The sequence below is a fragment of the Sporisorium graminicola genome, chromosome SGRAM_22, assembly GCF_005498985.1.
Source record: "Sporisorium graminicola strain CBS 10092 chromosome SGRAM_22, whole genome shotgun sequence".
NCBI classification, from domain to species: Eukaryota; Fungi; Basidiomycota; class Ustilaginomycetes; order Ustilaginales; family Ustilaginaceae; genus Sporisorium; species Sporisorium graminicola.
The window spans coordinates 17804-42027 of NC_043731.1; the positions used below are offsets into that span (position 1 = coordinate 17804).

A 24224-nucleotide genomic window follows, 5' to 3' on the forward strand; every position below is an offset into this window, starting at 1 on the left:
TACAGTCAGCGGCATTATTTTTGCTAAGCCTGCGTCCACCACCGCTTCTGCGCAACATTTCTCACAGGCCTTCCCAAACTTTGCTAGCTTTTGGCGAGTTTGGCTGATCTATATGCAACTTCGAGCCTCGACCGTGTCCACAAGGGACGGCCCCGCGCCTAGGGCTATGGCTAGAGCTAGATCATTAGGAGTCAAAGGTACGGTGCCGTCGTCTAGCAACGTCGGCTTCCGTCCCCCCAATTCATCGTGAATGGCACCCACCTGATGGACACATGCCCTTCAGCAGTCTCGCAGATCTCAGCCCTTCGCAGCCAACGGCCTCCTCCCGCAATGCTTTGTCGATGCGTTGAATGACTTCTGCATCCGCCAAAAGTTGCTCGCCACAAGTCGCTTCTCCATTGTCTTGATGACGCCGACATTCGATATTTGGATCTTCAACAACAGCGCGCTCTTGGCTTGTTCAAGCTCATCCAGCGCCGTCTTGGGCCTTTTCCCGTTTGCATCTCCTTGCACAAGCTGCCGAGTACAGCTGTTGCCTCTTCCGATCGGTTTTCCAACCTTGGGCGGCTCGAGCTCCTCCAGCAGCTTCACCAACTTGTACTGGACATCTTTCAGCCGGACAAATTTGGCAGCTACACTAGCGGTCTGCGGGTCTTCCACGCCGTCAATCATGCCAATAATGGCCTTGACGCTATGAAGCTCGCTCTCCAGCCGGCGCAGGACATTGGAAAGCTCCTTAGCATCCTTGTGCGCTGCAAAGCTCGGCGCCATGGTCGCAGTCAAGTTGCTTGTTCTGAATCCCAGGGCGATGAGCTCCGAATTCAGCGGCTACAGGACCGCGATTGTAGTGAAGGAAGGTGATTGGGTGGGCGGCTCCGGCGTGTTCCAGCTTCGACTAGCAGAATGCGATGTGCCCAAGCAGCCCGACGCTGGCGACGACGAGAACCGTCGTGGGAAGGCGTTTCGTCTCGTCTCAGTGATGAGGATGGCGAGGACGAGAGGGAGTGGGAGGGCATGTTCATGGATCTTTTGAGGCGAAACAGCTTGTGCAGGCCTCGGAGTCAGTGCATGTGTCTGTGGGGCGGCGCGGAAACCCTTGTATAGCTATTGTTATTAATCGATACTGTGGATGAGTTGCTAGCTTGTCGCTACGACTTGATCCACGCACGGCCTCGACATCATCTTCTTCTTTCGGTCCAGGAAGAACGCACCAACATTGCCGACACCCTTACACCGCGCTTCTAGAACCTTAAGATCCACACATCCCCCAACCGCTCATTTCCCTCTGCCAAACCCCCGTGCACCACCACCCCGCCATTCCCCCCTTCCTCCCCCTGCCATACATCCGCATCAAACCAACCCCTCGCCTCCGGCACACCCTCACCCTCCCTCGCGGCCCTTGGCTGCACCCTCGTCCACCACCTCTCCCCCACATCCCAAAGCCACACATCCCCCAACATCTTGCCCGCACCCGCATGCCCCAGCGAACTCGGGTCCCTTTCCCCAAACAATGTAACCAGCTTCTCCCTCCCTGCAATTGTCAGGCCAACAAGCGCACAAACGCTCCGCGCCTCCGGCCCGTCCTTCCCATCTGCCGTGAACGCGTTGCTGCGCCACGAATCGGTAGCGATATTGTACTCATCTACCACGCCGCCGACTTCCGCCTGCCCGTCAAACCCATTCATCCGGTACAATTTCCCAGCACTGAATGCAAGCGACGCGCCGCCGCGCGCCGGCCCAGGGGCGTCCTTACACTGGCGCCACGTGCGCTCTCTCGTGTCAAAGGCCCAGAGATCGTTGAGGCGGCCGGAAGCAGGGCATCCGGCGTGGATGAACAGCATGTGCGCGCCGTCGCTGGCCGTGCAGTGGTAGCTGCGAGGCGGTGGGCACGGAGCCGTGGCGTCGGCGGGCGTGAGGAGTGTCCAGGTGGAGGCGAGGGTGTCGAAGGCCCAGACGGCCCCAGCTTCGTCGAGGGGAGCCATGGCGGTGCCGCCGCGGCCGGAGAAGATGTAAAGGGATTGTTGGAGGGTGGTGGAGGGGGCGCCGACGCGGGGGGAGGGCGCAGGCGTGAGGGAGAGCGGGGAGGAAGGTCTGGGATTGGCGGTGGGCTTGGTGCTAGTGGTGAGAGCAACGGTGTCGATTCTGTTATCGACGGGTTGACGGGGCTGCAATTCGCCGCCGAAGATGTAGGCGGTATTGCGGATTATTGAGAGGGCTTGCGATGAGCGGCGCAGGCGGTCGTTGGCGGCGAGGCGAGTCCAGGTGCCGTGGAGGCTCCAGATTGGCTTGCTGACGGTCATGGTGACGGAGCTAGATGAGGCTGGTATGATGGAGTATGTCGTGTGAGAGGGGATTCGAAGAGCAAGCAAGACACGGCTGATGTTGGCTTGGATTGTCTTGGACATTTCAGATGGCCCCGGCTTGGACGCGTCTCAGGTTTTACTAAGACGTCCGTCCGTTTGCCAAAAATCAGTTGGAAGCAAAGCCTCGCTAGGTTCGAGGTGAACTCAACCGGTTTTATTAGTAATATTTAAAATACTATTAACTAAGTAATACCTACGAGCTCCCGTGCGGGTCTGGCGCGCGACCCTTGACATGGCGTTACCACCGTTGCGTTACCACCGTTGCGTTACCACCGTTGGATGGCAGTCATTATTCTGTAACACCAGCCTTCTCTCACCATTAGCAACTTGGAGACACTCCTTCAGAACACCACGTCTCGTTGTTGGACACGGTAAGGCAAACTTGCTAAGAGCAACAATTCATGGCAAAAAGAAAATTGACAGAAAGGAATACGAGACGACAATGAACAACAAGCGACAAAACACATTGCGACTGGCTCAGGTTAGGCAGCTGGCAGCGTCATGGGGCCAAAACGCAATCCAAATGGAGCCTCGGTGCCATTGAGCCTGGCGAACTTGCGGGCCAGGTCTGGTCCAAGCACTTGCTCTGCCGTGGGCGAATTCACACCCGCAATGGGAGTAAACGACTTTCCGCACTCGACCTGGGGCGCCTGCCCATTCATCGCCTGACCCATCCAGTAGAGAGCAGGAATTGGACCGAGGGTTTGCACGGTGATGTGTCCGAAGAGCGGGTACACATTCCAGTTGATGTTTGCTCCTTTGGCACACTGTTCCTTGACGTACTGCTCCGCCACTGAGAACTTAACGATCTCATCCTCGTGCGCGTGCCAGATGTATCGCGGGAATTTGGGCACGGGCACCACATGATTCGCCTGTGACTGCAGCAACGACTCGGTAGCCAGTACCTTGTTGGTGAGCGGCTCCTTGAAGAATTCGAATGAGCTGTGGCTGAAAAACGTGTAGAAATCGGTGAAAGCGTACCTTACGGCCACCTGGGCCAGGCAAGCGCCGCGGCTTCGAACCTGCTTGAACACTTCGCGTCCCTTGTCGTTGAACTGGGATTGAAGGAAGGCATCCACCTCGGGGTACGCAAGCGCAACCCCCGAGAGACCAGCAATGACCAGCCCAGAAAACGGCCCCGTGCGGAGGGGGGTGATAAGGTCTCGAAGGCTGGCGGGCAAACCACCATAGGCAGCGGCGACCACATTGATGTCCGGGGCATACGATTCCGCCAGGCTGGCTGCCCAAGCCGAAGCATGTGCACCACCGCTGTACCCGTAAAGACCCACCGCGCTGTCCGAAGGCAGGTTCTCGAAGTTACGGAGCGCGCGCACACCATCAAGCGTTGCTCGTCCCTCCTGGTAGCCGCCGACGAAAGCGGAATTAGGTCCCTCATGATCAGGGGAGACCACATAGTAGCCCTGCAGGAGCGCCCACGTTATGTAGTAGGGAGTGTCAGTACTCGTGGGGATCTCGTTGGGTCCACCATATCCGGATAGGAAGTTGTAGGAAGGTGCGCAGTCAAGCTGCGTCGAGTCTTCGTGCACTTGGAACGAAAAGATCTTGGGAGGCGAAGCAGGCTTAGCAGGGATCCACACGGTGGCTACGGTCGCTTCGGGCTCCATGCTGGTGTTGGTGGTGCGATACAGCAATTGGTAAGAAGCGGCACCGTTCAAAAAGCCAATGTCGGTCTTTACCGCACGCGACTGGATGATCTGGCCGTTGGTATACGTGCCAATGTTGTCGGGCGTCCTGTAGAAAGGGTCGTCGTTAGGGTCCGGAAACTGCACCTCCCTTGTTTCCATGGGAACAGCAAGCACAGTGGTGGCTGCAGCAGCTACCGCTGCAAGGGTTTGAAGAAAGAACCGCATCTTGTTGATCTTGCTGCAGGCCGACGCGAGAGAGGAGCGTTGGGACTTTGGGTTGGAGTTGGCCTTCCTCTTGACGTTCATGCTCGACTATTTATGTGTCCATCCTTGCGGGAACCGACTGCTTGTTGTCTGCTGCAGTATCCTGTACGGTACAGTACAGCACAAACGCTGAAATCACCGCTCATCGCAAGCTTCATGGACACAGGATATGTGTTCCGAACCACTTGCTTCGCAGGATGATGTCGGGACAGGGAGCGAACTACATACAAGCGACCCATACAAGCGATCCATCATCGCTTTCTACCTCTGAAACGAAACCGCAGACCATAACCAAGCCAGGCTGTCGAGCTACATACAAGCGGTCCATCGTCGCTCTCTGTATCTGCAGCGAAGCCAAACAGACCAGCAACCCGCCAACGATCGAGCTACATACAAGCGATCCATCGTCGCGTTCTGAAGCTGGGACGAAACCGCAGACAGGAACGAAACCAAAGGATCGAGCTACATACAAGCGATCCGTCGTCGCTTTCTGGACCTGAAGTGAAACCTCTTAGCAGAGCAAAACCAGACTAGCCACACAGAACGCAGCCGGCGCATCCCGGAGCAAGATTGAAGACATGTCTGAGATGATGTTGCTGCGAGCTGTCGAAACCGCATGAAAGAACATGAATACACGTGCGCGCGCAATTTGGAAGCTAGGTGTATTTGTCCGAGTCTAGACAATGGGCTTCGCACCTCGGCTAACCAATAGTTGGTTCCTTTCCATAGAAAGGATCAGGTGACACTTCGCCAAGAGGAAAAGAGAGGTAGGTACCCCACAGGTTAAAGTCTCAAGACGTAATACGACGCTCGGCTCTTGGCAAACGCATCTATCCAGCAGTGCTCGCGCTGCCTTCACATTTCTCTAGCCTGTCGCGACTCATTGCACAGACAGCAGGTGGCGGATGTCGCAGTTGCCGTCTCTGCATGTCTCAGGAAACGTCAGTCGGGCTCAGTGCTAGCTCGGATCAACAGATAGCGTCTAGCGTCCCGCCGACCAAACAGCGCTAACCGTTTGCGGGTCAATGATGGGAAAAGTGGCCAAATGTCTGTGAACAGCGTTCATGGTGAGAGCAGGGAAATCATGCATGCGCTCTTTACCCCGCATCGTACATGTCAACCTTCCAACTCTTGCTTCCTATGAAAGGGGACTGACTGCTGGACAGTGCCGGTGGCAGTTTGCTTTCTATAGTCTTCTGGCTGACGACGAGTCACGAGGACGAATTTCGAACAGAATGCATTTGTTTGCTCAAAGAGTCGCGAGGTTGAGAAGCGAGGCGCTTTCGGTACTTGTTTGTTCAGTTCAGATGACAGAACCCAATTCCCTTCTGGCTAGAAGGCAGTGACAAACAATGAGAGTCGTAACTCTGAACTTTCGGTCGACGATGATGGTATAAGCAAGACAGACGAGAGAGTAGCATCAACTAGCGATGGCAGCTAAGCAGCAAGGTAGAAATTAATAGACGTCAACACTTCTGCCACATTTTCACGTAGTCGACGACCATGCCTCGGTCACGAGGGTCCCGGGGCCATGTTGGCAACCATTGATCTTTTGACGCCCAAAATTGTGCTCGAGGGTTCTCGGCGTCGTTAGACCAAGGCTTGTTATCACCCTGACGGTCCTGGAAATAGCCATTGGTACCGCCCACGGCAACGTTGAGAATCAGGTAGAACTCCTGATCGAAAGGCGCGGATTTTGCGAAGGGTTCCGGTCGACCTGCCCAGGGGTCGTCGAGTAATGTGCCGTTGCCCATGCGTTGAGGGAATTCACCGAGCTTCCAGAATCCACCGGGTTTCATATTGACCTGCATGTTGCGCCAAACGGGAGAACGTTCCCATGTGAAGATGGACTCCTCGGTCCATTCGAGGCCAAAGGTGTGAAAGTCCTGGTTGTAGTACTTGTGCCAAAGCTTTCGGACCTTGGTGGCGAATCCGTAACCGTCAAAAAGCCAGTCGGGCCCAAAGTGAAGAGTCGAGTGCATGTTGTTGGAAGCATCGTCCTGACGGGAGCGTGGCATGTTGCCCTTTGTCTCGATAATATCGATTTCGCCCGATCGAGGCCAGTCGCCGTACACTGAGTACTTGGGCAGCATCCAGATCGCGGGCCATAGCCAGTCACCTGTGGGCATCTTGGCGCGGACTTCGACGCGTCCGTACTTGATAGTGCGTGAAAAGTTGGTCATCAGCCTTGCTGACTGCACCGGTGGGAGAATCACACCCGTGGTCGAGTTGGACGTCACGGCGCAGCTATGGTTGCTCGGGACGGGAGCGGTACATTGTCCGCTTTGGGTGAGGTTGACGGCGTATCCGTTCAAGACAGCTTGTTCGCCCAAATGATCCGAAGTGAGCGTGGGTACGATGTACAGATGGCCATTCTCGACGAAAGAGTTGTTGATGCTGTCGGTAGTCCATTCGAACTCGCTGTTGCCGAAACCGCCCACCTCCTGTTCATGGAACCAAATGCTTTTGTCCAGCTCTGATCCGTCAAAGTGGTCCTCCAACACCAGGCAGTACTTGTCTCGTGGAACGGATGCGTAGGCAAAGTACATGAGAAGTGCAGCTCCAACCACTCCCGTCAAGGCCGAAGCCATAAAGGCCCAGAAGGCCAGCTTGTGCGATCTCAATCGCTTCCTGTCGTTCAGCCACGGTTTTTCAACCTTGCCTTTGATAAGCGTTGAAGCGCGACGAGAGGCTTTGCGTGATTTGAGCGCAACGTTGGTAAATGAGGTGTTGATCGAGGCCTGATACATGCCAGCCTCCGGTGTAGAGGATCGTAGCGAGTGCATGCTGTGTAGAGTGGTCGGTGTTGAAGTGTATGCGTCGAAAAAGCGGTTACGCTCGGCTTCGAGGTGGTTTGATGCGGGGGTCTTTGGTGTGGCAGGTTGCAACGAGAACGAGCGTGTCAAAGAGGAGTGGACTGTCGTTTGATCCAGAGACGACGGGCGTGCTTTAGTCGTCTTCTTGTCGCCATCCGCGACTGTTGCCGCACGTGTCTGGGCAGCAAGATACCTCAAAGGATCTCTGCGCAGATCGCTGTCTTGCTCGTTGAGACTGATGACCAACTCGATGCTGGGCATGTTGACGGATGGTTCCCTCTCCTCTTCAATGCCGTGACCAACCACCGCAGAGGGTGAGGAGTTAGATTTCCCGGTCATCGTAGGTGGTTGGAAGGAGTAAACCGACGTGCCGCCGCGTGGATCCTGGTAGTGCGTGATTCTTGACGAAGGCGCTCACAAACGGAGGCGGGGAGCTGCGATGTTGGAGTTGAATGGTTAGAGGAGCTTGCCTGAGAAGATTCACAGAGACTGTGTGGATTATAAGCGGTGGAACAAGCTGGCAGAAGTCTTGCCACAAGTGCGGCGACAGCTGCTGGTACCGACAGGTAAGGAGAGGTGATGGAAGAGTCGCTGGCGTGCGGCTTGCCCGTGTTCGGAGGGATACATGATCGTCGAGCGCTGTTGCTGCTGACATTGTCCGCATTCGCTTGTGCTTGTGCCTTGTTTCCTGGACCGTCAGTCATCTCGACTTGTGGCTTGCGGCGATGAGCACCAAGAACAGCTCGGAGATCTATCTTATCGATAGGGTGGTTGCATATGTTTCGTGCAGCGAACGTGGAAAACGTGTTAGCTGGCGACCAGCGCGAGATACAAGGCTGAGTGGTGTACCATAAACGAGCGACCGAGATACAGTAGACAGGGGATTTCCAGTGCAGCTGCGCCGAGCGGTGCGGTGCGGTTGACGTTGGACGTGCGAGGTGTGCTGAGACTGGACTCGTGGGCGAGGCTAGAGCCAAGGCTCGCTTGCGCTTCTCGACAGGTTGGAATGATTGGGAAGCGCGCGAGCCATGTGCGTTAATGAAAGTGAAAGGCGACGAATGCGGTAGCGCTCGAAGGTATAGGCACCCGGTTGCGGCTGGAGCTGAAACTCAACATGGATGCAGAAGCGGAACGGCGTCGATGCGAGAAGCAGAGCAAGGCGGATGTATGCACGCTGCCAGACGACAAACAGCCTCGCCCAAAACTAGGATTGACGCGGGTTGATCTGTAGCGACCAACGAATGCGGCGAGAGAGGCTGTGCAGAGTGTGAGAACTCTGAGAAAGATCTCGGTTGGCGAAACTGACAAGATGAACAGATGTCGAACTGCTTGGTCGGCAGCAGCCCAGGTGAGTGATCGACGTGATCAGCCGGACAGAGCGTAGGCTCTGGTACCGAAAAAGGGAGCGGACGTGTCTGGATAAGCATGCAAAGCGTGGGAAAGGCTCCCAGTGGACGGCATCTGACAAGGGGACAGTAGCAGAACAAGGACCAGGGCTTGCAGTCACGCAGATGTCTGACGATCACACTTGACTTGATGCCCAGCTGAGCTCGAAAAAAGCGGGCCGAGCTCGACGAGGTTGCCGAGGCTCAGGCACAAGAACAGACCCAGACAGAAGGTTGACGGACGACCAAAGCGAGTTTAAGATGCGACATGGAGATCCCCTGTTGGCTCGGAAGGAATTTGCATCGGTAGAGCGTCAGGCGATGTTTGGCAAGCAAACTGCAGGCGATGGCTGTTATAGGAGAATAGAGGGCCGGCGGAAGACCAAACATTCGGTGCAGCGTACCGATGCGCACTACGATCGCAAAGCTGAGCCAATAAGACGTCTCGAAGCTCAGGCGGAAACTAAACTCCGCCAAGGCAGTGAACCATTGGGGCGCTTAGAAATCAATCAACCAACAAGGTTGAGTGCAGTGCAATGGTACACCATTGCAAACCCTTTCTGCCGAAAGCGGAGATGAATTGGTCCATCCATTCAGGTTTGGCAAGGGGAATCTGGCCGGTCAAGTCAGCCACTGAGCATGGTTGGCATGTATTTTGATCCGCCCTGCGAATAGTAGGCACGCAACAATTGACTCTTATACCCTTGCTCTGCTCAAGAGGAGAGGCGTAGCGGGGCAGTACAGGCTGGCCAGACTTAACAAAACAGTGCTTCAGTGCGTACTCGGGACGGTGGAAAAGCGATTGTGTGCGTGGTACCCAAGGCGATGTCTGCTCGCTGCTCGCTGCTCGCCGCGACTACAGAGGCACTTGGATCCAATCGAGACGCAACAATTCGGGTCGCAAGTGGCCGGGCGAGACATGAAGCGAAAACGGGCATACAAGGAAAGGGCGCCAGCAACCGCGTGGACGTCGGAGTTGCGAGGAGCTGCTGTCTGTCTCAGATAAATGAACAGTTGCCTCGTGCAAGACATGTTGGCTGCCTTGGCTGCCTTGGCTGCCTTGGTCCGATGCAACGGGTCCGTGTTGCCCGTGCATGAATCGACGCTAGAACCCTGATGGAAGCCCAGATGAGACGCTTGTTTTCTGATTCAATCTGATTCAGGCAGCAGCGCGCCCAGCACCAATTCGCCCTACTTGACAGTCAAAGGCCACAGGGCGCCTCAGTGTGCCACGCCTGAGCTGGCCGTGCTGACCATGCCCGAATCTGATTCTGAAGCCGAGCTGGTCCTGTATCCTGTCCGAATCGAATACGCTATGCCAGTCTGCTATGATGCGAGTAAACAGATCGAAATAGGCACGCTCCTGCCTACCACTACTTTGCCGCGTCCTTCTCTCTCTCTCTCTCTCTCTCTCTCTCTCTCTCTCTCTCTCTCTCTCTCTCTCTCTCTCTCTCTCTCTCTCTCTCTCTCTCTCTCTTATTGGGCTAGTGACATTCGCCATTGCCGCTTCGGATACTCTACCTCCTTTGAAGTGATTCGCATTCGGACAGCATGTCTGTGTTCGCTCTCCTTGCCAGCAAGCTCCTCTGTTGAGTCGACCTGCCTTCCGCAGAGGCTGCCGTGAAGGAATCTGCTGCCTTGTCGCAATCAAAGTCCATAGTAGATGACCTTCCACGTCGGATTAAGATCGTTCGCTTCATTGTCTTTCGACGTCCCCGCACTCTGTGCATGCTATCTTATTCAAGACAAGAAGATCTCCGAATGCTTTCATATTGACGCATCGATCTGCTCTTCGTTTCCCACGTCTGAGCCCCGATGCAAGCAACTTACTTGTTTCAGTTGCACCAGCTTCGCATTCGTTTCACCTAATGCTTCTTCTGCCACTCTATCACTAGGGCATCGATTCTAGCCCAAGTATAGCTGTTCTGTTCTGAGACTTTTGCTTTTCTACACACGCTTGGAACAGCATGTCTCGGACAAACTTCAGGCATGTATGGTAACTGACTGACTTTGATTAAAGCGGCATGTACATTGATCGATAGGTTCCACAGAGCCGTAGGTATTTCTTGTCCAGGTCCTGGCCAGGTCTCAGCTAAACCAGACCCAGACACAACGTCACTCTTTACAGCTCGTCTTGTGCCAACTGTTGGGCCTTTCTCGGAAGCATAGCATCAACTCCTTGCTGGCTCGACCAACTGTTACTGGATGTGCCTCGTGGGAGCCATCGGTCCAGGTTCGAACTCAGACCTGAGATCTTGGTCGGCATTCATGATAGATCCCAGATCTGGGGCATGCAGGGAAAAACAAAAGCCCCTTACTCGCCGGAAAAGAGGTTATTGTGTCCAAAACCCGACTTCGTAGAATGCTGGTCACCAAGGACTGAAGTCTTGGTGATGATGAAGGGCCAGGTAGCTCAAAATCAACAGGCGCGAAGCAGCAAAGTACTTAAGGTGCTGAAAGAAGAGCAAGCATCCTCGTTCTTTCGAATCATCCCTTCCAAGCTACACTTTCCTCACACTTGCTTCGAGATCAACTCTGGCCAGCAATTGTTAAGCGTCGCTCAGTAACAGCGTACTCCTCAAACACGAACGATCTTTCTCGGCGGACCACTTCCGAGGAAGCAATGTCTCCTAGGAACGAAAACAACACCGCTTCTGCACCTCAAAGCCCTAGCGAAGCCAAGGCGATACAACAAACCAACCAAGGTCTTCAACCCAGGCCTAAGCGTTCAGTCAGCAAAGGCTCCAGGAGCTCCTCCTTTAATGCCGGATCGGGACGCATGTCTCTGCCAGCAGCGCCTGTGCTCACAAGGGCATTGAGCACCCACGAGGTGCCCAAAGCAGCAGCCGCACCCGGCATGGACACACCAATTGCAGCATTACCTGAAGGGCCATCGCCGAGTTTGGATGGTACCAGCTGGATCGACGCTCGCGAGGGTTACCAGCTGATGGCCATGCATCTCTGGAGAGCGTTCAAGCGCGACTGTCTGTTTGGCCAGACGGACGGTGCCACGGGCATTGAAGTCCCCAGCGGAGTCGCAATTCGATACGGAAAGGGCCAGTACGTCGTCTGTCCTTCCAACGACGAGCGGCTTTCGCACTTTTGCCATTCCGTCGCCGTCCTCAACACCGAGGCTGCTATGACGCTGACTTCGGCCGTGGTGGCGGCTATCACGACACGCTTGGCGCATTCCATGACCCATGTCCCCATCACGCCTTCACAAAACATCCAGGTCGTCGACACGATGCAAGATCTGGCAGCGGCGCGAAAGGCGCAGAATGCGTGCTTCATCCGGTTGGAGAACACCTTGGTCGTGTGGGCCGACCAGGTAGAGATCTTACGAGAGCGAGCCAAAGACCTCGAGGATAGAATGATCACGCTTGTGTGGAACAGCAGCTACAAGAGTAACCTTAACAACGTCATGGTCGCCACCAAATCCGGTGCTTCTACGCCCGCGCTGGCATCCCCTTCGGCTCTCAGTCCTTCCACCTCAGCGACCAACTCGATTCCATCTTCGCCGACGACTTCGTCCTTCACTTCGATCTCGTCGACCGCCTTGTCCACTGCGCTCAACCAAACCAAGCTGGAGAAAACGGCCCGTAACCACAAGCGAAGCTACACAAGGGAATCTCCGTACTTCTTCGGTACAGGCACTGCAATCGCCCCTGACGACGTTTCGGACGCTGAGAATGGCGAGAGCAAGGAGGTCATTATTGACAGTCTCGCCAATCTGCCTGCTTCGCCAATGTCGGTGATGCTGCGACCCAACTCGCACGTGAGGCATGTGTCCTTCTCGGACCGCATTACTGAGTCCGACTCTGCAGCAGATTCTGCCATCCTCCAAGTCGATGCGGTTCCCGTCTCGACTTCCCGATCGAGCTCTTTCAGCAGAGCAGCCGCGTCCATTCGGAAGCCTGAAACGGCCAAGATCGATACCTGGCCAAGCGAAAGCACGTCATCGAGCTTGGCGAATCTGCAGTCCAAGTCCTCGCGAAGCTCGATGTCGTCGAGTGGGGAGATAGAACAGCGCTGGGACGACGGCATGATCGGCGAGCTGGACTACGAAAAGCAAACTGACGAGTACGAGCAACGACCGCTCAGTTATATCGCGCCTGTCCAGCACGGACTCGCTGTGGCACTCGACCTTCTCATCTGTTTCCTGTTCACTTCGAAGCTGTTCGAGCACAGCTTGAGGGACGGCAACTGGTCTCGTATGGCCTTGACACCGATCATGTTGGTCATGTTCCCCGTTATCCTGTTCTTTTGCGATAACATCATCGGCATCATCATCCAAATCATCGGGCCCGTCAACCAGCTGCACCAAAACTCGCTCTACTACTCGGGCAAGGCACCGGAACGCAAGCTGACGGGCGAACTTCCTCACGTGACCATTCAGATGCCAGTCTACAAGGAGTCGCTGCAAGGCGTACTGATGCCCACGATCGAGTCGGTCAAGAAGGCCATCACCACGTACGAGCTGCAAGGCGGAACTGCCGGGATTGTCGTGTCCGAAGACGGCATGCTCTTGGTCGACGAACAAGAGCAAACAATCCGTAAAGAGTTCTACGAGCGCAACAACGTCGGCTGGGTCGCACGGCCTGGCCACAACAAGGACGGCTACGTGCGAAAGGGTCGATTCAAAAAGGCGTCCAACCTCAACTTTACCTGCCACCTGTCCGTAGCCGTTGAAAAGATGATGGACGAACAGAGACCCGATACTTTTGCCCAGTTGCGCAAGTTTCACGACGACCCCTGCTACCTCAAGCTGGACCGTAGCGTCGAACAGGGTACGGGTACGGGTACGGATGGCGAGACGCACCATGTCGAAGAGAAAGCCGAGATCACCCCGGTTGCAGAGGACGAGCTGTCGCAGGCTCTGGGACCGCAAGACTGGACGGACGCCGACGAGACAGAGCTGTATCGACGCTGCCTCGAGGCTTGTCTTGCAAAGATGCACCCGCTGGCACAGGCAAAGGGAAACATCCGCATCGGCCAGCTGGTGCTGATGATCGACTCTGACACTCGAGTGCCCGAGGACTGCCTGCTGGACGCTGCCACCGAGATGACGCTTTCTCCCGAGATCGGCGTTCTGCAGCACTGTTCGGGCGTCATGCTGGTCTCGGATAGCTACTTTGAGCTTTGCATCGCCTTTTTCACCCGACTGGTCAACTTTGCCATCAGCTTTACGGTGGCCAACGGAGACGTAGCTCCGTTCATGGGACACAATGCGATCTTGCGCTGGTCGGCCATGCAAGAAGCTGCTTTCATCGACCCCGAGGATGGCGTGCTCAAGTACTGGTCCGAATCGCACGTATCCGAGGATTTCGACATGGCGCTGCGGCTGCTCATGTCGGGCTACATTACACGCTGGGCGACCTACTCGAACAACGGGTTCGAGGAAGGTGTTTCGCTGACGTGCGACGACGAGCTGAACCGATGGCAGAAGTACGCCTTTGGTTGCTCAGAGCTCGTTCTTCATCGTTTGTGGGAGTGGCCGTTCAAGGGACCGTTCACCCCTCTGTTCAAGACGTTCCTCTGCAGCTCGGCACCGATCCACTACAAATTTTCGGCATCGAGCTACATCTTTAGCTACTACGCCATCGCTGCCGCCTTCCCCATGACGTGGACGCTGTACCTGATCGAAGGGTGGTACTACCCTGTGCTGGATCCTTCGTTCTTGACGCCGTTCCGGATTTGGGTTGCTGTCGTCGTTGTCTTTACCATCGGCGGCAACGTGAGTCAGATCATCGCGCGCTACCGAACAAAGGTGGACAGCCTGTTCAACTTGATCAAGGAGCATGCTGCGTGGATGCCGGCAATGTTCGTGTTCTTTGGCGGACTGTCGTATCACGTGTGCACGGCGCTGCTCTCGCATCCGTTGGGAATCGACATGACCTGGGGTGCAACCAACAAGGACTTGGCGGATAGCAACTTTTTCCTCGAGGTCCCGCTGATCTGGAAGCGATTCTGGAGGGTCATCTTGCTCTGCACTGTGACGATCGCTGCGGTGGTTATCATGCAGATCACTGCCATCGTGCCGCTCAGCTGGTCGATCCAGGGATTCTTCACCTACTGGCCATTGCTGCTGACGGCGATTTCTCACCTGATATATCCCATCGTCCTCAACCCGGCGCTGCTTCGCTTCTCGTTCTAATCCCATGGTAGACCCTGCCGCGTCAATCGGCTCCGCTTTGTAGATGGCTGGTACTTGCATGCATGCAATTGGTCTGTTCAACGTCGCCTGTTTAGTGATTTTAGAGCTGCGAGTCAATGATTGAAATGCGGCGCCTTGTTCAGTGATGGACGAGCGCCGTTTCACTAAGGACAGACCCAGGCTGAGTGGCTTCCGGCGTTGATGACCCCTTGGCATTTGCAAGTTAGCACGAGTCCGTAGACACCGACGACACTTGTCGTATTCCGACGTTTCGTTTGACCGAGAAGACGCTTCCTGCACGGGCATCATGACGGACTGAAACAGCTACGCTGCCACTACACACCATGAACGCGCTCGCCTACACCTCGTCGTCCATCCTGACGATTTTTTCGTGCTGGTACGGTACCTGCTGCTGTTGTCCGTCTTCCACCATGCACATAGTCTGTCCTTGAGAAAAACATTGCATTGCGGTCTATTTGGGAAGTCGAATGAAGAATGAACATGAAGGTTAGAATTACGTCTCTTTCTTGTGCGCAACCGGCATCAATTGGCCCACGCTGTGTATGCATCTTCAAGGGTTGGAGGGCGTCCAGACGTTGGTCTTGAGACCGGAACCGCCGCTCTTATTGCTCTCCTCAAACGACTTGAGCAGGGTAGTGAGCTCCTTGCCGCTGCTGGAGCGTCGCATCTTGGGCGTCAGTGGCTTGGCGGGAGCATGGAACTTGCTGAGTGCAGGGGCATCCGACGAGAGCTGCTGCTGCATTCCTGCTTGGCCGCGCAGGCGCGCCTCTTCGATTGACATCTGAAGCAACGACGGTTCGCGACCGGACGACTCGGATGCACCTTCCTGCTTCTCCTTTTGCTTTTCTTGCTTGGTGCCCTCGCTTGTGGCTTCCGTGACTGCTTTATCGTCGACACCGAGCGCTTTCTGCGCTACCCTGGCCGGCAGCCCGGCAGCTTGTGCCTGCGGAGGCCTGTGCTCTTCGCCCGAGGGCCGTCCGTCCAGCTCCCATTCCTCTTCACCAGCAGGAAGGGCGCCTGCTTCCGCATCGTCATCGTCGTCGTCAACGTCGACATCGCCGTCAGAGCGCGAGTGCGGCAACGAAACCATCTCCTTGATCCCGCCGTCCACCGCGTCGGAGGAAGTGCTGGGCGTGAGGGTGCCGCTCGGCGCCTTGCCCTTGGAAGCAGACGAGCCTGACGAGGCAGTCGCGGATTGCTTTTCTCCGGTCGCTGGGTTGGCCTTGTCGCCCTGTGGCGTCTGCATTGAGCTGCCGGCCATCTCTTTGTTGACAGCCGCCTCGCTGCGTTTGGTGGCCGACGAGGATCGCGACTTGCCTCGCTTGTCGAGCGCGGTGCGTACAAAGTGTCTCGCACTCTGCAGGGCTTTGCGGCTTGCGTCGAGGAACAGGAAAGCTTGGAAGACGTGGACACAGTCCTCGTAGAGCTCGTGGCGGACAGCGACGCCTGACAGAGATGCCTTGTGGGCTAGCAGCGTCACCTCGTCACGCAGCACTTCGGCGTCTCCACACTGAATGAGCAGGGGAGGAAGACCGTGCAAGTCACCAAAGAGCGGAGAAACGTAGGGATGGGTGAGGTACTTGTCGATGTTTTCTCCGAGATATGCAAAGACTGGGTTCATGTGGTCGCCCGACTTGGGCATGGGCAGGTAATCGAACTCGGCGTTGGTATCCCAAGAGTCGCAGGACATGGTCAGATCGACCCAAGGGCTGAAGAGCATAGCGCCGCTGGGCATCTCATAGTCGTTGTCGCGGAGATACAACATCAGAGCAAGAGCAAGGCCGCCACCAGCGCTGTCAGCTCCGAGCACAATGTTGCTGGGCGGGATGCCTAGATCGTCAGTCAGACGGAAGTAGGATGCGACGCAGTCATGCAGTGCGCCTGGGAACTTGGTCTCGGGCGCGAGGCGGTAATTAATGCCAAAGACGCGGCACTCGGTGTACTTGGAGAGCGAGATGGTGAGCGGACGATGCGTGGCAGCCGACATGACAAAGTAGGCGCCTCCATGGATGTAGAGGATGACACGTTCCTTGCCCTTCTGTTTACCGCTGCGCCACTCTGCCTGGAGTCGACGCCAGGTCTGTTTGCCGACGACCCATTCTGCGCTGATCTCACGCTTGCCATCCTCGGCGGCATCTGCTTCGGCGAGAAAGCCGCGCAAGCCGCGCTTCTTGACGCGGAACGTCACCGGAGTGATCAGACCGTCCTTGGGTGTGGGCAGGAAGGCACCCAGATCAAAGAAGCTCTGCAGACCTTCGATGGAAGCGAATTCGGAGTAATCGGCGACGTCACGCAAAACTCGGGTGAGGATGGAGGTCTCGATACCCCACGACTTCTTAGCTGGTCCGTAGATGGCGTGCGATGCGACTGCAGTGCCGATGGTGACACCTTGCGAAACGAGGAAGGGTAAGTAGCGCCAAGCGTTGCTGAAGGTAAGTTTGGTCGGCTGCGTCCTCTTGGCGGTCGGGTTAAGACGCGCTGAAGCGGGGAGTTCGGTTTTTTTGTACTGGTCCAAGAGCGATGTGAGCGTCTTTGTTGACTCGTTGTCTTTGCGGTTGACAGAACTGCTGGTACGACGAGTTTGGCCGGCTGAGGCAGCCTGTGGGGCCGCTGATGGCCGAACGGTGGCTTCCGATTGGCCCGTAGACGAAGCGGAAGGACTCGCCTGCCCATCAGCTGCTCCTTCGTTGTTGTCCTTGCTAGAGTCGGCGTTCTCTGCAGTCGGGTCGCGGCCGCGGTTGACTGTGGACTCGGCAGCCTCCGCCACTGCTGCCGTACCCGATGCACCGCCCTGCGCAGCATTGGAAATGGGCGTGGACGCCGGACGGCCCCAGCTTTCAGGCATGATGGCCATCATGACGGTCAAGTCGAGGGCCATGGCGGAATCTCCGCGCTCTTTTGTACGTTCCTTGTCTGTCGCAGAGTGCATTTCTGTGGGCTCGACCGCCATAGGGACCGTAGTGACATCGGGTTCGGGTGGTGGGGAGGCGGCTGAATCGTCTTCGAGAGTATCGGGCAGCAGCGAATTGCCGCGTTTGTACGACTGGATGTAGCTTGCAACACTGAGCAGAGACTGCTGCTTCTGAGGCAACGCTCCGCCGTTCTGTTGACGAAGCGCGTGCAGTCGCTGCAGATGGTTGACGGCTTCGACAGCGGTAACGGCTTTGCGAAGCTTGCGCATGGCGGTGAGGTTGCGAAGGGCGCGGTCCTTGAGGCAGGCGCCCTTGGCACTCTCCTCGTGCAGTGGAGGTAGATTGGCGAGCCATGGGTGAGCGAGAGCCTCGCGTGCGGTGATGCGCTTGTCTGCGGGACAGAGGCAGCGAAGGATGAAGTCCTTCGCTGTGTCAGAGACCTCGGACCAGTACTCTGGCTCGAACTCGACTTGCATCTTGATGATCTGCTGGAAGAGAGTGGGCTGGTCTTCGCCGTAGAAGGGCGTGTAACCGCCCAGAAGCGCATAGGCAATGACACCGCAAGACCATATATCGACGGCAGCATTGTAGCCCTTGCCAAGCAGCACCTCGGGCGAGACATACTGCGGAGAGCCGCACGCGGTCATGAGCAAGCCCTCATCTGGAATAAAGCGCGAAAGGCCGAAATCGGAGATGACAATGTCGCTTGGGTCGGACTTGTCACGCAACAGGATGTTTTCGGGCTTGAGATCACGGTGGATGATGTCGTGCTCGTGGAGGTAGGCGACGCCCTCGAGGATCTGCTTCATGATGTGGCGGGCGTCCAACTCGTTGTAGTGGACCTTTTCGACGAGACGGTCAAAGAGCTCTCCGCCACGGCAGAGGTCAGTGACAATGAAGACGCCTTCTTTGGTCTCGTAGAGGTCCCACATCTTGATAATGTTGGGGTGCTCCACCTTGCCAAGGATGGTGATCTCCTCCTTGAGCATCTTCTCGTTGTTGTCCTTGAGCGGCTTCTTGGCGATGATCTTGAGTGCACGCTGTGTGCCAGTGGATTTCTCGACGACAGCTTTGACAACGGCAAAGGAGCCTTGGCCAAGCACCTGGGGTAGCACGTCGTACTTTTTCGAGAGCTGCACGGGCAGAAGTGGAGTGCCGTCCTTCTCGGTCTCCTTGAACCAGGAGCGGAAGGCATGTTGAAGGTGGGAGCCAACCATCCTGACCTGGTCTCGCTTGGATGATCTCCTACGAGGGAGGAGTGAGCCGGTCACGAGTCCTGCCGAGTGCGTACCGATGCGTTCAAGGTTGGGAGCAAGAGATGGAGGGTCAGGATGGGCTTCGATCTGAGCTGACTCGCAAGCGGTGTCGATGCGATTCTGAGGATGCTTGCTACTGCGCCTCTGAAAGATGGTGGAGAGGCGCTGTCTAGGCGAACCTGAAGACTCTGAAGTGCTGCTAATGTCTGCGGCGTATGGACGAGACTGACGCGGTGGAGTGCGATGTTGAAGGTGCGCGGCGAGAGAGCGATGAATGCCACGAAGAGAGAGCGGAGGAGCGGAGGTGTCTGTATTGGATTCCAGCAGCTGGTCTGTCGCCGACGGAAGTGCCGAAAAGTGAACGGCGGCGCGAGAGGTGCTGGAATGCGGTGGTGCGTCTGACCCAGGGTGCTGCTGCTGATGGAGCGGCGTAGAAGCAGTGGGCATCAAGGTGGCTAGGGGTGCAGGGCGAGTGTCGGAAAAGGAGGAGTCGGTCGTGGTGGTGGTGGTGGTGGTGATGGGACAAGGAACAGATTCAAAAGAGGGATCGGTCATGCTCCGATGATACGTGCTGCTGAGACGAGCGACGAGAAGACCGACACCGAATGCAATCGAGCTAGAGAGAGTCTCGACGATCCAGGGTTGTGTGTGGTGACGATAAAATTGACAAGCGAGCGGACGCGGTCAACGGACGGATGGCGGGTGGTGCTGACTGAGTCAGTTACCACAGAGGGCAGGCGTAAGGAAGGCTGTGTGACAGAGGGCGAGAGCGCTGTCTGTGTGGCTCTGTCTCAGTGTGTGAAAGCAAGGCATCGCATGCAACTACAGCTCTCGGCACGCGCGCCTTTCTTTTGCTCTGTGCCTGTCCGCTTGTGTCACGCTCGCTGAGCTCGCAGGCTGCCTGGTTTTCTCCCAAAAACAAAAATGTAGTCACACCTCCACACAAACACACGCAGTAAAAATAGTGTCAGAAAAGGTAGCCTATGCGCAGTGAGTCCCCAACTCCGCCTCAACGCTGTGCCGTGCCGGGTTTCTCGATTCCTTTGTCCCTAAATAGCTGTTGGTGTGTGAGAGTCGTCGGCGAGTGGCTTCCTCTTCACGGGCCGCGCTCATGTTGGAATCGGGTTGCCGCTTTACCTCTTCGATCTGCCGCACCTTGTTATGCAGAAGGAATCTCAATTTGTGGACACTCCCACGTGCTGGCTGCTGTTTCGCGTCGACGCAATCCCAATGGCATTCTTCCTTTGTCTTGCAGCTCGAAAGTCCTAACATGAAGTAGTCTTGGGTATGTATAGAGACAGAACAGATAGCGGATCTTTGGATTTTGGATTGGGAATGGACACGAGCGTGTTCAAGACTGCTTGGGGCCAGGTCTGGGCGAGTCCTACAGGTTGTTGATCGCAGCCGCAACGCGGTACGAACGCTCGTCGTACTGCTCTTTAAGCATGTCGAAGCCACGCAGCGAGCTCTCGCCTACCAGGTCCTGCACGATCGCTTTGAACTTGTCTAGCTGCGCAACCAGCGTCAACGAAGCCATCCTTGCCGTCGTGTAGCGCAGGTACATAGGATCCAGGAGTACGCCCCAGCTGAGCACGTCCTCGCCATCCGTCGTGTTCTGTTCGCTTTCGCCCCGTTCGACAGCGGCCCTTTTGCGCAGAAAGCGTTCTATGTTGCCGTTGCGATGTGCATATTTGAAATGATTCTCAAGCAGCAAGAACGAGGCGTGGTTGAGGCGCTCGCCGTTCTTTAATGCTTTGGAGAGCAGGTCGAACATTGTACATATCTCTGCGAGATGCTGCGGATCTAGAAGCGAGGTCGACGACGACAGCAACACCTGCCAATCGTTTTGGCTCATGCGGGTCTCGCTGGATGCTGTTACCCTCTTGATCGCATCGCCCTCGGCGGGGGTTGGCAATTGATCAAAGGCACGCACCGATGAGACAATGGCGCCGAGCGACTCGAGAATTGTGGCGTGAATCGCCGCAATCTCCACGTATCTTTCCGACGGCCAACGACCACGGATGTGAAAGTCCATCGTGGCCAGTCCGATCTGCATAGGATACGACGCTATCGCCACGGCGATGGCCATGAAGCGAGCCCGAATCACTGGTTCGCGCTCGTGCCATAGCTTATCGATCGCCTCGCTGCTTGAACCCGCACCTTCTTCGTCTACAGCTACCTGATTCGCAAAGCCAGAACGTTCGGTCTCCTGCGCGTGGATGCGATTCCTGGCGATCCAGGCCTCCATGACGTCGGCAAACAAGTCATTGAGCTGGCGTGTCACTTTGGCCATGTTCTTTCGCAACAGCGACCGGCTCGAAACAGGGCGAGGGAATACCATAACGATGAGGGCGACTGTCATACCGATTATGACCAGCAGCGCACGCTTCCAAGCCAGTCCGATCCCAACGCCGCTGTTGGCCACCACCTGGAGGTGTGTGTCGATCCACGAGTACCCCATGATCAGAACGAAGGAGACATTCATCATGATACTGGGCAGAAGGAGCATTTTGGGAGCCCATACGCGGACGAAGACCAGCGGAACGAATCCCACCGCGGTGGTGGCTGCGATTCCGTACGCATTGCCACGACCGTTACCCGTAGAGACGTACCACAGCGCGGCGCCGTACAGGAGGCCCGCCACAGTGCCGGCGATGCGCATCACAAAGGTGGCAATGAGCTCGCCGCCCGAAAGGGCAAAGGCAGTCTGCGCCATGATCAGTGCCCAGAGACCTCGATGCTGATAGACAAAGTCGGCAGTGTGTGGGAGTACAGCGGTGATCCAGACGGCAAAGGTAGCAACGCACATGCGCAACGCGTAGAGTCCCGTGGGCCCGGTAACAAAGTAATAGGTGGCTGCAACGCCCCTTCCGATTCGATGCCCGATGTTGGTTGGCGGGAGCGCATCTGGATCGCGAGCATAGAAGCGCTGTTTGCGTTCCCGCTTGGCCTTCTTCGAAGAGACTGAGGAGCCGGTGTTTTTCTCCTCGTCGGTAGGTCGCGACGAGCGAGAGGTGGCGGCACGAGTCTCGCCGTCGTCGGAATCCAGATCGCTTTCGCCATCGAAATGCCCAGAAAGGTTGCTTGAGCTGCTGTTCGACGAAGAACTTGAGCCAGCACGATCCTCTCTGTATTCGCCGTCAATGGCTTCTTCGCGTTCGAATTGGCCGTCGCCCGAACCGAAGCGATCCAGACCATCTGCTGAGCCATGCTTGTCACTGCTGAGAATGGCAAACAGGCGGCCAAGATGCTTCGGTGCCCAGATACGTTTTTTTGATCCGGCACGATCGGCGGCGTTGAGCACCTCTTCATGCAGCCGCAAGATAGAGTCGAGGGCGTCTAGCAGGGTAGTGACGTAGACGAGACAGACGTGAAGCGGGCGCCCACCAGCTCGGAACGACTGAATTGATCCCTTGGTCTGCAAAAAGTGCTCCTTGAGATCCAGGTCAGGGTGCAGGACGCGGAAATGGTCGGCGTAAGGCTGCAACAGTTCGAGCCTCTTGTCGTTGAACAAGCCTTGGCGGGCACTTTCGAGCCGAGTCTTGGTCTCGTGCAGCTGATGGATGACCTGGTCGATGGGCTGCTTTCGTCGCCAAGAAAGATTGGCGTCGAAATAGTCTTGCAGGGCTTGGATTGAGTTGCCGGCAGCGTCGAGGGAAGGTGTGGCAACGCCTTTGAGGATGTTGAGCATGCGCGACATCGGAACCTGCTGTGCAGCCTCGCTTGTGAACAGGTCACGGCGAGCGCGATGGATTGTGTGAGTTTCGTGCAGCCTGATGGGCTCAAGGCGGTCTTTGGTGGGCTGAGCATATGTACCGTGTTCGCCATCGATCAAGTAGCCCTGCTCAGCCTTGGTCGGATCCCAGTTCTCGTCGTAAGTGTTCGGATCGGCGAGACCGAATTCGCGGGCGATCAGTCGCCAAAAGCTGTTGAGAAGCGTAAGCTGCAGGCTGACCGTACGAGTTTTGCGGAAAGCGGACTTCATCGCATGTGAGCTAACGTAGGAACGATAGAACTCCATGCCCAGGAAGGTGATCTGCCCATCTAAATTTTCGTTCTGCTCGGAAAGGGCTGACCGATTTGCCTTTACGTCGGCGAGCAAGCTGGTGGCGATTTTGGCAGCGTCGTCTTCTGCCTGGCGATGTCGACGAAGCAGATCGCTAGAAGGCTGGACACCGCGGGCATGGGGGTCCAGATGAGTGAGGGGATCGTAAAGCTGAGAAACATCGGCGAGGGCGGACTCGTGCATGCGGATGAGGTCGCGGTTGGTACCAAGCATGTCAACGAAGCCGAGTTGCCAGGCATGGGCGAGCGTCTCCGGAAAGATGAAGATCTGCGAGGCCAGACAGATAGCGAGCGAGCAGCCGACAGGGATCATGAAGATTTCACCAAGCGTGTACCTCGCATAGGGAAAGAGGGGACCATAGGTGGCCATGATATCTACCAGGATGAGAACAAAGATGGAGCCGATCTTGAGCTTAGGGAGCTTGACTTGGAGTACGGCAACAAAGTAGCATGCAAGCATGAGGAAGACCCCAAAGACGGCAGTCGAGCGTACGTCAAGGAATTCGCCTTTGAAGACAGCGAGAGCAACGTAGGCTTCGGGGTTGGTAGAAGAGGCAGCGGAGGAACGGACGCGTTGCGTGGCGGCCTGCAAGACTTCCACGCTTCGAGCGCGAGAAGCTGCCGCGGCGGCAGCACAACCCCACGCCCAGCCGACGAGAGCACCAATGGCGAGCAGTGAAAAGGCGATGAAAAACAGGAAGAAGGGGTAGCAGGGGGGAATCATGAGTGTGACCATGCATCCGAAGAAGGCGGCTTGACCAAGCACGCGTAGAGATGGACCGGGAATCATGAGCACAAAGTTGGCCCAGGTAGCAACCCAGCATCGTGCGACAATTCTCCAGGAGCGGGCCGAAGTGAGGTTGTCCTTGATCCAGCTTGGCAGCTTGGACGACTTTTTGGCCTTGGCGGTTTGTTGATCACGTTTCTCCTTGGGAGGAGCAGCAACGCCGCCGTTCTGGCTAGTCTCCCTGGCTGAACTCGACCATGTTTCGGTGGGAGCCTGTGCAGCTGGAGCGGCAGGCTGCGCTGAGGGGTGGTTTGCCGGCGTCGTCGACATGGCGGCTAAGATGTTGATGCCCAATCGAGGATATCACAGGTATACAAATCCAAACGAGCGTGGCACGGCACCATAAAGGTGGACCCTGGAAGGAAGCGAGAGAACAGTGCGTGCAGGTCGAAGGCGCGATCCGACGCGAGATCCTGATTGGCGAAGGATGCTGTATGGTGGAAGTCGGTAAGCAAGTAACAACGATGTGACAGGAAGGATGAATCTCATACAGAGTCTCATTTCCTCGTATGGGCAAAGAAGCTCAGATAGGCGGGCCGAACCCTTTCGGCTCGA

The 24224-nt window shown here is 56.3% G+C and overlaps 6 protein-coding genes across 6 annotated transcripts; 1 reads left to right on the forward strand and 5 right to left on the reverse strand.

The window, feature by feature from the left end:
• Positions 1-297: 297 nt before the first annotated feature.
• On the reverse strand, positions 298-2300 carry EX895_003629 (uncharacterized protein; the record flags this gene model as incomplete). The annotated part of the gene is made up of 2 exons (XM_029884227.1): positions 298-828; positions 1563-2300. The coding sequence occupies 2 exons, from the start codon at positions 2298-2300 to the stop codon at positions 298-300; spliced, it is 1269 nt and encodes a 422-aa protein (XP_029738937.1).
• Positions 2301-2845: 545 nt separating this feature from the next.
• On the reverse strand, positions 2846-4315 carry EX895_003630 (uncharacterized protein; the record flags this gene model as incomplete). The annotated part of the gene is made up of 1 exon (XM_029884228.1): positions 2846-4315. The coding sequence occupies one exon, from the start codon at positions 4313-4315 to the stop codon at positions 2846-2848; it is 1470 nt and encodes a 489-aa protein (XP_029738938.1).
• Positions 4316-5739: 1424 nt separating this feature from the next.
• On the reverse strand, positions 5740-7428 carry EX895_003631 (uncharacterized protein; the record flags this gene model as incomplete). Its single annotated transcript, XM_029884229.1, has 1 exon — positions 5740-7428. The coding sequence occupies one exon, from the start codon at positions 7426-7428 to the stop codon at positions 5740-5742; it is 1689 nt and encodes a 562-aa protein (XP_029738939.1).
• Positions 7429-11097: 3669 nt separating this feature from the next.
• On the forward strand, positions 11098-14628 carry EX895_003632 (uncharacterized protein; the record flags this gene model as incomplete). The annotated part of the gene is made up of 1 exon (XM_029884230.1): positions 11098-14628. One exon carries the CDS (start codon positions 11098-11100, stop codon positions 14626-14628), a length of 3531 nt encoding a protein of 1176 aa, XP_029738940.1.
• A 571-nt stretch (positions 14629-15199) lies between these two features.
• On the reverse strand, positions 15200-19372 carry EX895_003633 (uncharacterized protein; the record flags this gene model as incomplete). Its single annotated transcript, XM_029884231.1, has 1 exon — positions 15200-19372. The coding sequence occupies one exon, from the start codon at positions 19370-19372 to the stop codon at positions 15200-15202; it is 4173 nt and encodes a 1390-aa protein (XP_029738941.1).
• An 829-nt stretch (positions 19373-20201) lies between these two features.
• On the reverse strand, positions 20202-23939 carry EX895_003634 (uncharacterized protein; the record flags this gene model as incomplete). The annotated part of the gene is made up of 1 exon (XM_029884232.1): positions 20202-23939. The coding sequence occupies one exon, from the start codon at positions 23937-23939 to the stop codon at positions 20202-20204; it is 3738 nt and encodes a 1245-aa protein (XP_029738942.1).
• Positions 23940-24224: the final 285 nt, after the last annotated feature.